We start from the raw sequence: 13528 nt of genomic DNA, 5'->3' as shown, positions 1-13528 counted from the left end.
TAGTTGTTCTAACTGTCAGGAAGTTTCTCCTTAGTTCTAGGTTGCTTCTCTCCTTGACTAGTTTCCATCCATTGCTTCTTGTCCTGCTTTCAGGTGCTTTGGAGAATAGCTTGACTCCCTCTTCTTTGTGGCAGCCCCTGAGATATTGGAACACTGCTATCATGTCACCCCTTGTCCTTCTCTTCATTAAACTACACATATCCAGTTCCAGCAGCCGTTCCCTATATGTTTTAGCCTCCAGTCCCCAAATCATAATGGATATGATTTGATTAAATGTATAGTGCGTACTGGTGTTTGTTTCAAATACATATTAGATTTGTGCTGGTGCCATACACAGAAGAAGAGATACGTATCTTGGGGGAAAATGAACTTCCTAATGGTGATGGTACTTTTCTTGATTGAATTTGTGATAGAAGAAAAGTTAGAATAAAAGACTTGCATTATTTGATATAACGATTGGTACTTTCCTAGCCCTAAGTTCTCAGAAACGGAGCCTTTTAAAGAGAAGGGAAGGGAGTTTTAAGAACTCCCCACTACAAGAAATTTACTGACAAAACTGGATGTAGGTCATGGTTTGCACAAAATTCTATGCACCGAGCCATCAGCGGCAGTGGTGGCAGCCACAAACCATTTGAGCTTTGGGGATATCTGAGTAACAACTGGTTTGAGGGCCTTCCCTGCTTCTGGGTTATTTCCACCCATCCTCATGTTGGCCCCAAATTGCACCAGCATGATATTTGTGGCTCTAATTGCCTTCCCTGCACTGCCTCTGTTGTGTAGTGGGTCTGATGCAAGGAAGAGACGCCAGCCGGTGTGTGAGTTCAGCTCTTTATTAGATGGGGGGTAGCGAACTGGGGGATGAGGGTTACCTGGCCTCCTTAAATACCTAGCCAGGTAAGCGGACAGCCAATGGGGTTGGCCCTAGGTTTCCCGCCGAAACTGGGTTTCCCGCCAAAACCGTTCAGGCCAACACCCCCTGGTGGCTGTTGCTATGCAGGTGCCTGCATACATAACAGCCTCTATGTCCCTCTATTCCACATCACTGCATAACTTCTGAGGATGTAAAAAGAGATGGTGGGGGATTTGGAGACACCCCCCCTCAATCAAATTAACAAAATTTGTTAATGTAGCCTTACAATAGAATAGCTCATCTATTATTGTTTCCTGTCTGGTCTACTTGGAAGGCTGATATCAATTTTGCAGATCTGATAGTACAAATCTCTCACCCTCTCTTTTACAGCTTGAGAAGTTGGGATGGGTGGGTGGGAGGGTTCCCTTCTGAGGTTCTTTCTCCATCCATTATGTAGTTGCAGGCTATGCCTTCTCTCCCTATGATCAGACCTTATCTGATCATTCCCTAGGCAGCATCTTCCTCTCCCCTTCCCTAGTCTCCCAGAGTCATTCCCACATATCCTTACAGGCAGGGGGTACAATCTAAAATGTCCAATAAAACTATTCACACACACACACACACACACCATCTCCTAATTACTGACCTGTCATAAATAAGTGAAACACAACAGCTTTTAAAGCCTCAGTAGATGGTGTCCCATTTAAGGATGGAAATAGAAGTTTTAACCCTGAAACAGATAATACCTGTTTCACTTTGAGATTTTTGTATTGTGGTTAAGTGCAAATGGGGAAAAGCTCTAAGCTAAAGAGAGAGTGATTTTCATATACTTGAAAGCACCCTGTGTATTTTCAGTAATTTTTCAGGTCTCACACATCTTCGTGAACATTCAGTGTAAGGAATACAGGATGCTGCTGGTGGAGGAACCCCTGGGTTCAACCTGAAGTCTCAGGTTAAAGTCCTGGAATTTAATGTGCCTCTCACAAGGGCCAGTATTCAGTAAATGAAGCTCATCGTGGGTGGCTTTCTACCACACTGCTGCTAAAACTGAGTGCATGGTTTTGGTTCAGGTTACAAAAATGTTGCAGTTTTCCATCTACCGCCCTTCTCTTCAACACACTCCAGCCAGCCAAGCATTGCAGGCCACAGGAAATCCTTTCTGTAATGCTGTCGAGCCCCCTGTGATGCGGTTTGACTAAAGGAAGCAAGTGTGAGGCACAGCAGAAACCATGTGAATCTTTAATGTAACATTGCAAACATCTCTTGCCCACACTTTCCTATTTATCTCCAAATGAACCTAATTATTATTTGTTCTTCATCCATAGTTATCCAGAAACCTTTGTCCCCTATACATAGTAAGCAGAGTTATATTATTCTGAGTTTTACTGTAATTCCTTAGATTGAAAAAGTAGCATCTTCCACCGAGGCAGACAGCCTGTGATCTCCAGGGGAGCTGCTGCACCAGGAGATACAATTCATGGTAAAGGATACTAGATGGTGTTTTTCATTACATCTGGAAGCCCACAGCCGGCTCACTGTGGCTAAGACAGTGAAGTGTAACGTATAGCCACACAAGTGACATTCGGATTCAGAAGCTGCACTAGTAAGTAGCTGGTTCCAGGTTTGGTAGACAACTCTAAAGCCCTGTAAGGCTCAGGGACTGGATAGCAATGGAATCATCTTTGTCCAATGGTTTCAATCTGTCAGATAAGGTCTAGCAGGGTTAGTGTGCTCTGGATGCCATCTGTGAAATGCTACCATCTCATGGGATGCCTCATTCCATTGTTCTTCTTTTCTTGAAGGAAGGACTTATACATATCATTGGACAATACAATAGAGATTAAACAGCCACTGAAAAGTCAAGGAATCTAGTTGTCAGAGAGTTTTTCAGAGATGTGAAAATGGTTCTGAGAATTGTCAAATAATTTATGAAATAAGAGAAAACAAGGCCTAACTGGCTTATGCCATCTCAGCATCTTTTGTCATCCCAACTTTTTCATTCAAACTTTGCTCAGCACCGCATGGCCACACCATTTAGATAGCTTTTGCAAAAGCATATTTGTTTATTTCAGAGATATAAAACCAGTCTTTCAATTCCAAAACAAAAAAAAATGAGGCTACTCAGGGCTTTTTTTGTCATAGAACTCTCAGAACAGAGTTCCAGCACCTTTTTTGGATGGAACCTTGTAGGGTATGACATGTGTGAGTTTCGGCACCTTTTTCTTTTACAAAAAAGCACTGTTATTATACAAATGAAAAGCCTATAGTATCAAATCATAGAAATATCTCAATAAAACATAAAAGAATAGGAAGTAACCGAATAACAGTCAATCAACTATAGCAGCAGGATGCCAAGCTTAACTCTCCCAAAAAGCCTGGAAAAAGAAGAGGCTTTGACCAATCTCTCAAGAGTGAAAGCTAGGGAGCTAACTAAATTTTCCAGGGCTTGGTTCTGCAAGTGAGATTATCCCAGAATGTCTGCAGAGAAGGTTAAAAAAAAAGAACATGCTGCAACTGCATGATCAAGATCTTACCCCATTTTTACATACAACACAGATAAAAAAGGACTTCAGTTGGCTGTTCATTTTTTGGATCTTTCCTCTGCTACCTCTCAGACATTTCTGCCAGCTAACCTGTGTCCTGCAAGGCCAAGAGGCAATAAGGAAAGCCTCCATCTAAACTGATGAAAGCTTTAAAGGTAATAAGAGTACAAGAACTGTGTTGGGAAATAATCTGGAAACCAGTGTAACTTAAACTAGATGTAATATCATCCCTGGCTGCCATATTTTATCATAGCTCCAGTTTTCAAGTCCTATTTCAGAGCAGTCCCACAAACAATATATTTGAGTAAAGACACATTAATCTTTGAAATTTTATTTTATCACATACATACAGTAGCTGCTTCATTAAAATTGCTTAGTGCCCTTCTTTGGGACCCTGGTTTATGACAATGTATAATGATCCCATTCAATACAGGATTTGGAATTAATCCATTTCCTTCTTATTTAATAAAGGACTGAATGTTTTCTCTAAGCACTAGAGCAGAGGTTATTTTGGTTAGAGAAGTTTTACTTTTAATCATATCTTCAGTATTAAGGTGGTCATCCACACATATTTCAAAAAGTATCATACTTCCTCTGTTTTCAATAATATTTCTATGGTTCTCTTTTGTTTATATAGTCCTCTTTTCCTTAAGGGATATCATGTAACCAAATCTAACTGGTCAAACGGTTTGGCAAGAGTTGCCCTGTTTAGTACATAATTCCTGACTGGGTAGCATGAGCCAGTGACTAATCCAGGAAATGCTGCCCTCTTTGGGCATTACAGTAGTGACACGATCACATGGTCCAATACTATTCTATGGATATTCCTATGTTAATGCAGCAACTGTGCAGAAGGAAAAGCAGCTAGGCACTCATAGAAGAGAATGGTTAATATAACCCCTTCCAAGATCCTTTGGTAGGAGATGAGGGAGAAGCATCAGAGAATAAATAAGGCCTAAAGGCTCAAAGTGGCAATGTCTATCCAAGTACTAAATGGCTTCCTGAGCTCTGAAGCCAATAACAAAGGAATGACTATTTATTCCTGACTACAGGACCCATGTCATAGTCAGAAAGCTGCCTAGTCATTCAAGCTTAGCTTACATTTGACATTTCACTGCAATGATAAGCAACAGTTGCCAGCACAGGAAGCTCCTTGGCTCACCAATGCTGTGTCAGTGTAACTATAAAATGGCATTCTGGAATGTGCTGGTTAGACCATTCAAGATGAAGTGACTCATGAGTCCACAGTCTTGATGTAGGGCCTCTCTCTACTGAGAGTTGAAGTGCTGCCCATCCATCCAAGCTCCCCCAGGCAGAACTTGTCTCTGCCCAGAGTCCATCTGTGTCCTGCCTCTATTACTTTTGTTTCCACTCAGGGGTAGTTCCCTGACTTCAGTCCAAGGGTGACAAAACCCAACAGAGTTTACACATCTCAAGGCTACCCTCAGGAAGGGTCAAGATAAGAGAGGAAAATATCATTCCAAGGTTTTTCTCAGTGCTGGGCTGCTGGGAACAAGACAAAGACAACCTAATGGGGACAAGGTAGAACCCTAGAGACTGCCAGGGCAGGTTTATACTGTGAGTAGGTGCAAGTGGGGAAAGGCTCCTGTACATACAGCAGCTTTTCAGAGACCATGAGGTGATACATTGTCTTCTCATTTTCTTTGTCCACCATGACTCCTTATAAAACTGCCTTTGCAGGATTTTACAGCTTTTCAAATAATAATGTATAAAAAGCAGAGTTAGCTGCCCCTTCTCCCAAAAGAAGTGCGCCTGTCACCTAAAACAGGCATACATTTGGGATGCCAGTCAAAGAAATGTCAGCTAGCTCTATGTCCTCCCTCCCACCCCCAAATATTTTCTCATCCTTTTTTATTTTGGTCATGGCTATCCAATAGTTTATCAAACAACGTTTTCTCCTGAAAAAGTGGGCAGGCCCCTTGCCCTCCCTTCAGTGTATTTGAAAAATGGCTGAAGCAACATTGAGAGGTGACTCCACTGCAGTGCAAGGAAGAGGCCCTTCTCATTGCTCAACTAAAATCAAGTCTAAGCTCAACCTTCAAGCCTTTAGATCATGAAGGTGCCGAAATGTGATATTGAGTCATCCCTGTAGAACAACAGCTCCCCGTTTGTTACTTTGATGAACACTTCTTCCTCCTCTTCTAGATACACCACCCCAGCAAGGAAGCTATTGCCCTGCCACTGTTCACTGTCCTTAGAGTTGCAATAGGTAATGTAGTTGGTCAGCAGTAATAATTCCTCGGGATACTGAGATGTCCTCTTGTAAATGCTGTGGATGAACAGGGAATCTCCCCGGTGTTTGGTTAGACAGCTTGAATATGCCAAGGTGAGCTTTGAATAGACATAGTAGTAGCCAGACTTGTTGGAAATCAGTGAACCAGCTTTGTAGTCCATGTCATGTAGAAAAGCAAACCCGTTCTGATGTTCCCACTGCAGGACTCCATCTATAATTGCAGTGTCGGGGGGTTCTGGAAAACACAACCAGCCTTGTTTCATAGATGGGCAGAGAGGTAAGCAAACAATTTGCATAGAACCTTCACTAATAGATCAGCAATGAAAACTAATTTTAAAAATCTGGCTTCAAAACACACACATACACATATACATACATGGAGGGGACTGTGAACATTGGAGAATCATTGCCTCAATTTAAGCTGAAACTTCATTTTGGGAAGAGAAAGGGCAGTGAGCTCTGAGCTTTACCTCCCTTAGCCCCAACAGCCAGGTTTATTTCAACGTAATATCCTCATATACAGATGCTGCTTTGCTGTAGGTATGAGACATCCACCCTCAGATATGATGCTCACTGGGTGAGCAGTGAGCATCATAGTAGATAATTGCTAGTAGATAATTGCTCTCTCTTTCTTGGTGTACCTTCCATCACAGGGATAAATTGAAGGAGAGAGTACCACCTTACTCTCCTGGAAGGAAAGTGGTACAGAAATCTAACAGAGGAATAAATGACAACCAGAATGGCTGAGTTAGCTTCACATGTGTCTAAAGCAGTGTTCCTCACCCTCAGCAATTTTAAGATGTGTGGACTTTAACTCCCAAAATCTGCCAGCCAGGTATGAAAAATTCTGTCTTATTCACATGCAGCAAGCTAGTCCTACTTCAGCTTCCATGCATTTAAAAGATGAATAGAAATATGGCTTTATGAGAAGATTTCCTACCTAGTGTCAGATGAGCAGTTGGCCTTTTGAGAGGAAGCTTGGGTGGAGCTGTTAAAAGGAATAAGATGAAACTGATTGTTATCAAAACAGGTACTAGCTTGAGAAGGCTCTGTACTAGCTCTATACAAGCTAATGAAGGCATATCACAAACATTGCAAATGATAGAATGTAATTATATATTGAAAAATAAAATACATTAAGTGTATGCATTGAAAGATTCAAAACTATCAATAGCATAAAACTCCCTTTCATGACCCCATAGTCCCTATTTGGGTAGAGGCCAGGCGACTGGATGGAGCTGAGTGTTTACTGGTTGGATGCCCTTCCTAGTGCCTATGCAGAGTTTGCAGCAGATATTTCTTCTGCGCACCCTAGGAGAGAAACATCTGCAGCTACCTAGGATTGAACTTTCAACCTTGCAAGTGGGAGGTGACTGTCTTCACCACTAGGATCACGTGTTTTGTACAGGGAAATGTTCTGTAATTTGGGAGCAAGAGATGAAGTTCTCTCCATGTATTTGCTAACTAGACTTTGAAGAGTAGGAGCATCTTTCTGAAGTAGGACCTGGTGCCAAGACAGATGCAGAATGGAATATGTAGTCATTCAGATAATCAGATCCTGCTGATTAGGACTTTGTAAATCAATGTCAGGGCCTTAAATTGTGCATGGAAAAGGATGGAAGTCTAGGCACATTCCTCCCAGAATTGATGGGAATTAAAGAAGAGCATCATGTTGCTCTTTCCTATTCAGTTGGGCCAACCAAGGTAACTGTCAACTAATGTTTGAGAAAACTGCATGACCTGACAAGACAAATTGTGTTTATTGATGCTTCACTTGCTCATTCAGCCTTTACTGGCCTGGTTGTGTTCAGAAGTTTTGAGATTACAACTCCCAGAATTCCAATAGTTATGCTCATTGGGAATTTTGAATGTCATATTTCATTGTGTGTGTGTGTGTGGGGGGGAACCTGGTGGGAAAAACAGTTCTCAAAAAATAATTCTTATGGTTTATTTGGTAATACTCTTTCCACTGCTGTTTCTATCAAGATGTATACTGTATATCTTTTTATAGACCCTCCATACTCCTACAGTGTTTCACCCACAGCGTTATTCCATGCTTATAATGGGTTACTATGAATTGTTCCACTAATGTATTATACATTATTCCCTTAAAGTGTGGAAAAATTGACACAGTATGTAACCAGAAGTGTAACTGAGAGGATGGGTAATGGTAATGTAATCAGTTTAAAGACTTGATTTGATTTTTTTTACGCACCCAAGGAAATATAAAGTCTATGGAGATTTTGAATTATCCAGGTCATGATTGTCTCAAAGATGCTTTTTCCAAAAGGCAACTAGACTTACTTGGTTTTATTTTTCCTTTTGAAAGCTTTTTCAGTTCTGATAATAATGAATTGAAGAAGCTTCTTGGATGAGAAGCAAAATGTTTTCTGTATGAATAGTTGCCTGTCTGTTCTGGTGACAGAGCAACTGGGCAGTGCTTAGAAATCCAGATCATTTCCACTTTCCTTCAGCTCAAAGAAATGCTTTGGAATAAAGAGATGAAATGCGGGCATTTTTACTGTATTACAGGAGCAATACCCACCACAATCAATGAATTCTTTAAAAATTAAGAAATGGTGATTTTTAAAAATAGTATTCCTGAATGTCTTTTTTTATTGAAAAGTTTTTCAATACATTTTATCTTTAACAAAACAACCCCTCCCCACCCACCCACCCCCTTCCCAACCCAACCCAACCCTCCCCCCCTCCCCTTCCCCCCTCCCCGACTTCCCAGAGCTAAATACAAGGTATAAAAGTAGAAACAATCATAAGCTACCATATGCTAACAACAATGAACTATTAGGTCTATCGCACTTTAGCTCTTATAAAATGACTACAAGCAATATAAATATCACATCAATACTTATTCAAATGCTAAATGAAACTTTTTAGTCCCATATTTATTCTGGACTGAATGTCTTTTTTTAAAAGGTTGGATGGAGGATCTTTGGCTACTGATACATCTAATACAGAGATGGTAAACCTATGACATGTATGTCAAAGATGACATGGCACAACACATCTGCGTTCACAACATTCAACAACAACTACACTATTCTCCAAAGCATGCCCCATTTTCATGCACTGTTTGGAGGCCGTGAAGAATGATTTTGGTAGTTTTCAGAGGCTGCAGGAGAACATTCTGTGAAGTTTTTTAAGAATAAAAACGTCAGGTGACCCAGAGCAGAGCAGCCTCAGGTAGGCTGCAGAAGATCACCTAACGGTAAGCAGCACGCACCAAATCCCAGGGAACACTGGACTGTGAGAGCAATCATGCCATTCTCCAAGGCTCACATGACTTGAGGAAGGGTACTAGGTGACCTTTTTGAATGGCAGTGGTGGCACTAGGGGTGAAACTGAGGCCCAGGGCCTCTACTTCAGGCTCAGCCTCAGTGCTGCTACCTAGTGTTGTTGTTCAGAGTGGCCTAGGTGGAAGGGAGATAGAGAATTGTTTCTCTTTTGTTTGGGGGAGTGGTTGACACGCCAAGAGGGTCAAATTAGGTTTTTCCCCCTAAATTTTTGACATGCTGAATCCAAATGGTTTGCCATCACCCACCTAGCACTTACTAGGTTCTATTGCAAAATGAATCTGAGAAATGCTAATCTGTTAAGCCTTAACAGTGAAGAGAACTATATATGTGTGTTTCTTTGGTACTGTCAAAGCACACTGATTGATGATTGAATTGCTTTCCTCTTTCTTGTATTTCATTGCAAATTAATACTATTCACTATTGTCTATGGAAATTCTCAGTCATCCAGGTCATGGTTATCTCAAAAGTGATTTTTTTTCCAAAAGGCAACTGGACTTTGTTTTCTCCTTGAAGACATTTCACTTCTCATCCAAGAAGCGAAACATCCAGTTGCTTTTTGGAAAAAAGCACTTTTGGGACTACTTACTATTGGAACAAAAAGGAAAAACAGTAAGGAGATGACAGCAGTAACTGTGAATGTGCATATACACATTTACATACTCTTTTGTGGGGCAGAATGGGCTAAAAGAGCACCATTTAGGAGGCATTCATCAATAAATTTCCAGCCCTGCAAAGAGGGAAGGAGTAGCATGTAAATTGACTGAATCTGCAGCATAGAAATTGTCACTTAGCATTGGATGGACTGGTTGCGTGCCATCAAGTGGTGTTGAATTTTAATGACCACAGATGGACTTGCTCCATGACCCTCTCTCCCTAACCTGGTCCTTTGCTTTATGGAACTGTCATATGGGAATGGAACTTTCTGTAGTACTATATTAAACTATCTGTGAAATCTGTTTTAATTCTACTTCCTGCTAATTGCTGAAAAATAATGACACTGAGGCACTTAGAGGAATCATATGGAAACAATTCTAGGTGAAGACTGAAACAAAAGAGAAGAGAAATTTACCTTGTATAATTTTTTCAGCAGTCGCATTGGCTGTTCCCTAAAAAAAAACAACCCAGTAGACAATTGTTAATAAACCAAATGAAAAAGCACTAGAAATTCACTACCCAACAGCTCTCCTTTTGCTACACATACATGCTTCCTCTCCACAAAACATTCTTATTTATTTAACACATTTCTTTGGAATATTAATTTCCACCAAAAGAAAGAAAATCAGAGTTCAAAAATCTGGATTCCACATGTTGCTCCCCTCTATTTCTCCAACAGGAACATAAGTAACATTTGAAAAAAAAACAATCAACACAATAACAGACAGCTGGGACAACCATAACAGAGGTTAGATTAAGGTGAATTCACCATCTGTGCACTTATCCACAAAGTTTGGTTTTGCATTAACTGTTTATATGCACAGAGTTTGTGCATGGGATGGAGTTGGTCAAGATATCCTCACAGGTTTCTTTAACATTCAGTCATTCCTCACTTTGAAGAGTTGAATTTTCACTGAGGGTATCATGTGTTGAAACTTCTTAAGAAAGGATGGATAGTGCCTGGAAACATTCTGCAAATGCCTCAGCAAGGCAAATTGGCGAGGGTATAAATATGGGTGAAAGTAGCTTATATTTCTTAGAACTGCTTATCCCTGCCCCCAAATCTAATTGCATTTGCAAGAGCAGAAAGTCAGTCTGAACGGAAGCCAGCAAAAACAGAGGAAGAGAGCTCTCCTTTTTGCATGAAAACCTATGCTACTATGGTTCTATTAGAAATGTGATAAGAACAGAAACCTCCTAATGCTGTATATCCTGGTCTCATGCTTAGCCTACATATGCATGGAAATAAATCTTAAATCACAGAAAGTTATGAATAATAATGATAAATAATAATGGTCATCATTAGTTTAGGTACGCATTTATGTTATGTTATTATTATTTTGGCTTTTATTGTATTGTATCAGGACAACCAGGGGTTAGCTGTAAAAAAAGAAAGTCGTGTGTCTCATTGGAAATTACATATAATCCTGTCTATAGAATAATGACAAATTAAATTGTGGGAGATGTAAAAAATGACAAATTTGTAAAACAAATCTAATATAGAATTCAATTCAACACGGAAACCATTCCTAGGTTATGTGGCTTGCAACATGTCTGAAGTTTGAATCTGTCAACAGAAGGTTTTAACCCCAAGCAGAATAGAAGTAAAGCATTTCCCCATATTTTTGCATTTTTATCAGTAATTAATAATCCAGAAGTGAGCAAAATATAAGAGAGAATTCTAGGATAAGAAGCCAACTGCATAGCAGAGCTACAGTGGCTAGAATCACACATCAGGCTAAGTCACAATTAGTCTTGATTTCTGAATGTCAACCCTCAGTGGGTTTGGTTCACACATTTAGTTTAGCTATTAACAATGATTTAGAAAGCATGCAGTGGCTAAATTATAGAACATGCTACCAAAATCCGGCAAGCTATTGATATGGCATAGATGAATATATGAAGCCCAGCTTCTGTTATTTTCTCCTTAAGAAAAAAAGGGAAAATATATAAGGGTTCAAAACAGAAGATATTCTCTGCTGGCTTATCTGTAAAATTCCCTGAAAGAGGCAAGGTAATTGTTTAATTGCCCTTTGTATTTCCATCTCATACAAGGTACATTAAAAGAGACTAGAAATGGCAGTGCCATACACTAAATGTTGGCCTCATGCTTAGATCAGATTAATTGAATAGCTCTTAAAAGCTCCATTGTTTTAAATGACCTTTGAAATCTAAATCCTGCTGTTCAATTGACTTGCTGGAAGTGCCTTTCTCTCTCTGTGTCTCCCACCAATTTTTGCATTTTGAAAGCTACTTTGTTCATTGTCAGTACCACCCTCTGAATTTATCATATCTAAGAAATTATTATTCTCTTTTCTCCAACAGACCACAGATATCCCTGCACACATACAAGAGCACACACTTAATGTGTAGAGCCAACCACACTAACAAATGATAACATAGCTGTCCTGGTTTCAACTGAAGAGAAGCCAAACCCTATTACAACAAGGACACATGGTCCAGCATATTCATTGAGTAGGTTCCTCCTCCAACTCCCTGGCCTCTCCTTCCTGCCCCATTAGAACCTCATTCTCACCACACTTGATCACTCTCTATGACCTGTGCCATTGCTGTATCCAGTTCCTTGCGAAAGGAAATCAGGAGATAGGTTTGGATGGTTAAGCCACTCAGCATCAGCAGCACCAAGAATCCCAAGAACAGCTGACCAGCTTGCCATTTCTTCCGACTCCTCCATCTGGGTGGCACAAAGGGAACATCCCTTAGTGTTGGATCCACAACAAAAACAGAGGGGTACCCTGTGGCTGCTTCCATCATGTATTCTTCAGGAAAAGTGTGGAAGGAACTGCAGAACCCAGAGGCGTGCTGCTTATCTACAGACTGACTCTTGTACATGAGAGAGAGAGAGAGAGAGAGAGAGAGAGAAAGCATGCAACGCCCACAACCCCTGGGGAGGAAACCACAAGGTTACTCAACTGTCCTTTATACATGCACTGGCCATGTTTGACTTGGTGGGCTGGGACTTCCTCGAGGGAAGCTACTTCTCTTGTCTTTTCCTGGGTGGGTACATCAGGTTTTTTTGTTTGAACACTGACATTTTGCACTTTCCACCTGTTGCCATGAAGGGAAAGATGTGTGTAACTAGGAGAAGGGCTGTCCTTCCTCTGTTCAGGATTGCTGTCTCTCCCAACTCATGACCAGTGAAAATTGAACCCAAAGTCCATGAAAAGAGAAGCCCTTGGACTGCAGGTAGGTGAAAAGAAGTGTTGGGGTGAGCATCTCACTATGTAAGAAAAGTGTGGTCAGCTAGACAATAGATAACCCTCTCCTTTTAAAATCCATAAACCAATAGATTGTTGTTTAAAAAATAAATTTCTGATTGAGGTGAATGCTTTGGTGAGAACTCTGAATGAAAATAACAGCAAACGAAAGCACCAGAAGCAAGCTTTGCTTCTTGAAAATGTCTCTCCTTATAATGCTGTATTCATGCAGATGGGTAGGAAATATTTAAATCCAACACATAGAAAATTTATTTTTTATTTTTTTATTTTAATTCCATTTATATTCCGCCCTTCTCCGAAGACTCAGGGCGGCTTACAAGCTTAGCAGTAGCCTTCATTCTATGTATATGCCTGCTTATTAGGGCTTTCACACACCCCCAAGCGGCATTATTACAAAGTCAGCTTAATTGCCCCCAACAACAATTTAGCAGAAAGGACAAGCCTCTGTCCTTGCCAGCCTTTCATCTTTGGCACTCTTCCGAATTATTGGAAATACAACCCCCAGAATTCCCTAGCAAAATGGCTTACACTGTGGGCAGGAATCAACAATATGTCACTTCCCTTCCTTCTTTGTATGTAACTTCTATATATGAGTGACATCTGCAAAGGAATCCATCAGACTATTGCATTCCAGGAAGTGCTGGGTGGTCATATACACTTCCTCTTTTCAGCTA

The 13528-nt window shown here is 40.5% G+C and overlaps 1 protein-coding gene across 2 annotated transcripts; it reads right to left on the bottom strand.

The window, feature by feature from the left end:
* Positions 1-4896: 4896 nt before the first annotated feature.
* On the bottom strand, positions 4897-12390 carry TNFSF14 (TNF superfamily member 14; the record flags this gene model as incomplete). Of its 2 annotated transcripts, XM_081321952.1 has the most annotated exons (4): positions 4897-5882; positions 6588-6635; positions 10031-10067; positions 12175-12390. In XM_081321952.1, the coding sequence occupies 4 exons, from the start codon at positions 12388-12390 to the stop codon at positions 5461-5463; spliced, it is 723 nt and encodes a 240-aa protein (XP_081178078.1). In that variant the 3' UTR covers positions 4897-5460. The 2 variants fall into 2 exon arrangements, 1 of the variants encoding a protein (XP_081178078.1); XR_014025691.1 differs by lacking the exons at positions 4897-5882; positions 6588-6635; positions 12175-12390 and adding an exon at positions 7983-8133 and having other exon boundaries at positions 10031-10274.
* Positions 12391-13528: the final 1138 nt, after the last annotated feature.

The sequence above is a fragment of the Vipera berus genome (assembly GCF_964194415.1).
Source record: "Vipera berus genome assembly, chromosome: 2".
In the NCBI taxonomy this organism is placed as follows: domain Eukaryota; kingdom Metazoa; phylum Chordata; class Lepidosauria; order Squamata; family Viperidae; genus Vipera; species Vipera berus.
Note: the sequence above shows the minus strand (reverse complement) of the source record. Positions and strands in the feature narration are given on the sequence as shown.